We start from the raw sequence: 2,225 nt of genomic DNA on the forward strand, positions 1-2,225 counted from the left end.
AACCTCAGTAGATGTTTGCTCTTTCATTAGGCCGGGAGCACATTTTGATGGAGTCACGGAAGAACTTAAACAACATACAAAAAACCTCACAAACAAGGACCACCTGCTGATTATTGCGGGCACCAATAATATGCAGGGCTCCGGCACAGAGAGACTTACTAATGATATAAATAATGTACTGGAAACTTCGCAACACATGAATCTAATCTTAGGTACAATACCAATGCGGTATGATCGGCAGATTTGGACCTCGAAATAGTAGCAGTAAACACAAAAATTGAAACAATGGCAGTGAGTTATCCAAACATTAAACTGCTTCCACTCCATCTTCTTCCAAGGCAAGTCTACACATCTCACGGTCTTCACTTTAACAAAAAAGGGAAAGTCAGAATAGCTGAAATGGTTAATAAATTAATGCAAATCAAAGGACCTCACCAAAACCCAGCCGATGCAACAAAAGTTCCGTCCAATATGATCCAACATCGCAATGGTGGCGGGATCATAGTTGTGGAAGAAGAGATGAGTAAAGTTATAGAACGGTATAATAATGATCCTACTGTAGGTCTAGCACACACAGTTTCCCGTGATTTTCAAATGTCTGCAGGTGTGGCTGTTGTGTTTCGAAAGAAATTCGGTCGCCCTCAGATGTCTGACCTCATTTTTCAAAATCTAGCATATCAGCAAGTCAATGAAGGGCTTTCAGTGTATAGTTTGGTGACAAAAGAGATGTACTATGGCAAGCCGACCAATGAAGAATATGATACAGCTTTTCAACAACTAAAAATAGATTTTCAAACTAGAGGCTTAAAAGTGCTGATATGCTCTGCCATGGGTTGCGTTAGGGATTTGATCCAGCCACAGCACTTTGTTGATAGAATAAGCGAGTTTCAGAAGGCAACAGGAGCTACAGTCTATATAGTATCCTATAACCAAGAAGTGAAACGTAAACTGTGGCGTGGGATGTCACATGAGGAGTTCGTGAAGACGTTACGACAACTGATTGCTGACCGAATGGAACGAGAGCAGAGTTCAGCGCCTGAAGAGAACAAGGCTGAGGACCGATCAGCAACTCCTGACATCAACTCTGCCCAGGCCTCAGGATCCAGCAATGAATTCACTCCCCCTGCTTTGGTCCCCTGAGTGTTCCTTGGTATCCGAGTGCTTTTTGGTCTCTGAGTGTTCTCAAGCTATTGGTGCCTTTTTAAGTGAGAAAAGTCAGTCTAGTGTTGGAAGTGCGGAGGGTGATTGTAAAGTGAATGGTTCCCTGAAGGAACAAGATGTCATGTTTCCATGTAATGATGTTTTTTTACAAGTGTTAAGCCCAACAGTGATGTCACAGGTCTGAGTTATGGTTTCTCCAGGTACAAACTTCCAACACAAATTAAAGTAGGAGTAAAATTCAGACTTTCAGGTCTTGTATTTGAATATACAAGGTTTGAAAGGTAAATCCTTAGCCCTAGAAAGTCTATTACCAAATAATAATAAAATACGTTTTATCTGTATTTCAGAGCACTGGCTAAATGAGAACGAATCAGAATTTTCTTTTCCCACAGGCTTTTACTGCGCAGCGGTATACAGCCGAGTGGTACAAAGAAGGGGCGGAACACTTATTTTTGCCCGTAACGATACTAACACCAAAAAACTTGACACTAGTGCACTGTGTGAAGAACTAAATTTTGAAGTGTCCGCAGTAATTAATGAAGATTTAAAAGTTATTATTGCATCATTATACCATTCAACATCAGGAAAATCATACAAATTTCTAGAATATATACAAAAATTTCTTAACTTTTTATTATCCTGGCCTTCCTATACAGTTATTATAGGAGGAGACCTGAACTCGGCCTTTGATGTCACAACTAATAAGCCTACAGCTAAACAATTTCAGAATATCTTAAGGCAATTCAATTTTTATTGTGTAAATAAAATGCCCACTAGGGGTAAAAATTGTTTAGATAACATATCTATAAATGCTAACTTAAACAATAGAGTAGAATGTGAGCTTTTTAACTGTCCCTTTTCAGACCATGACGGTTTGATAATAAGTGTGCCCATTAAAAACCAGGAATAACTCCAGGCTGGAGCAACCAACTAATGCTGGTTTAACCCCACAGTTGGTTCTTACGGACAAAAGTGTCCAGTTGCTCGAGGAACACTTAGCCACATACGATTGGGAGCTATATCTCAGTAATAACTTAAATGCTTGTCAAAACTTTAAAGTGTTT

General features: G+C 39.5%; 1 protein-coding gene across 1 annotated transcript; it reads left to right on the forward strand.

Moving 5' to 3' along the window:
• Positions 1-262: 262 nt before the first annotated feature.
• Positions 263-1,140, forward strand: LOC124374729. The gene has a single exon (XM_046832894.1). The coding sequence runs from the start codon at positions 286-288 to the stop codon at positions 1,138-1,140; it is 855 nt and encodes a 284-aa protein (XP_046688850.1). The 5' UTR covers positions 263-285.
• Positions 1,141-2,225: the final 1,085 nt, after the last annotated feature.

This window comes from Homalodisca vitripennis, unplaced genomic scaffold, assembly GCF_021130785.1.
Source record: "Homalodisca vitripennis isolate AUS2020 unplaced genomic scaffold, UT_GWSS_2.1 ScUCBcl_9798;HRSCAF=18413, whole genome shotgun sequence".
Classification (NCBI taxonomy): Eukaryota; Metazoa; Arthropoda; class Insecta; order Hemiptera; family Cicadellidae; genus Homalodisca; species Homalodisca vitripennis.

Excerpts from the sequence above, each read along its gene's own strand:
- LOC124374729 (XM_046832894.1), top strand. The coding sequence starts at position 286 with ATGGCAGTGAGTTATCCAAACATTAAACTGCTTCCACTCCATCTTCTT.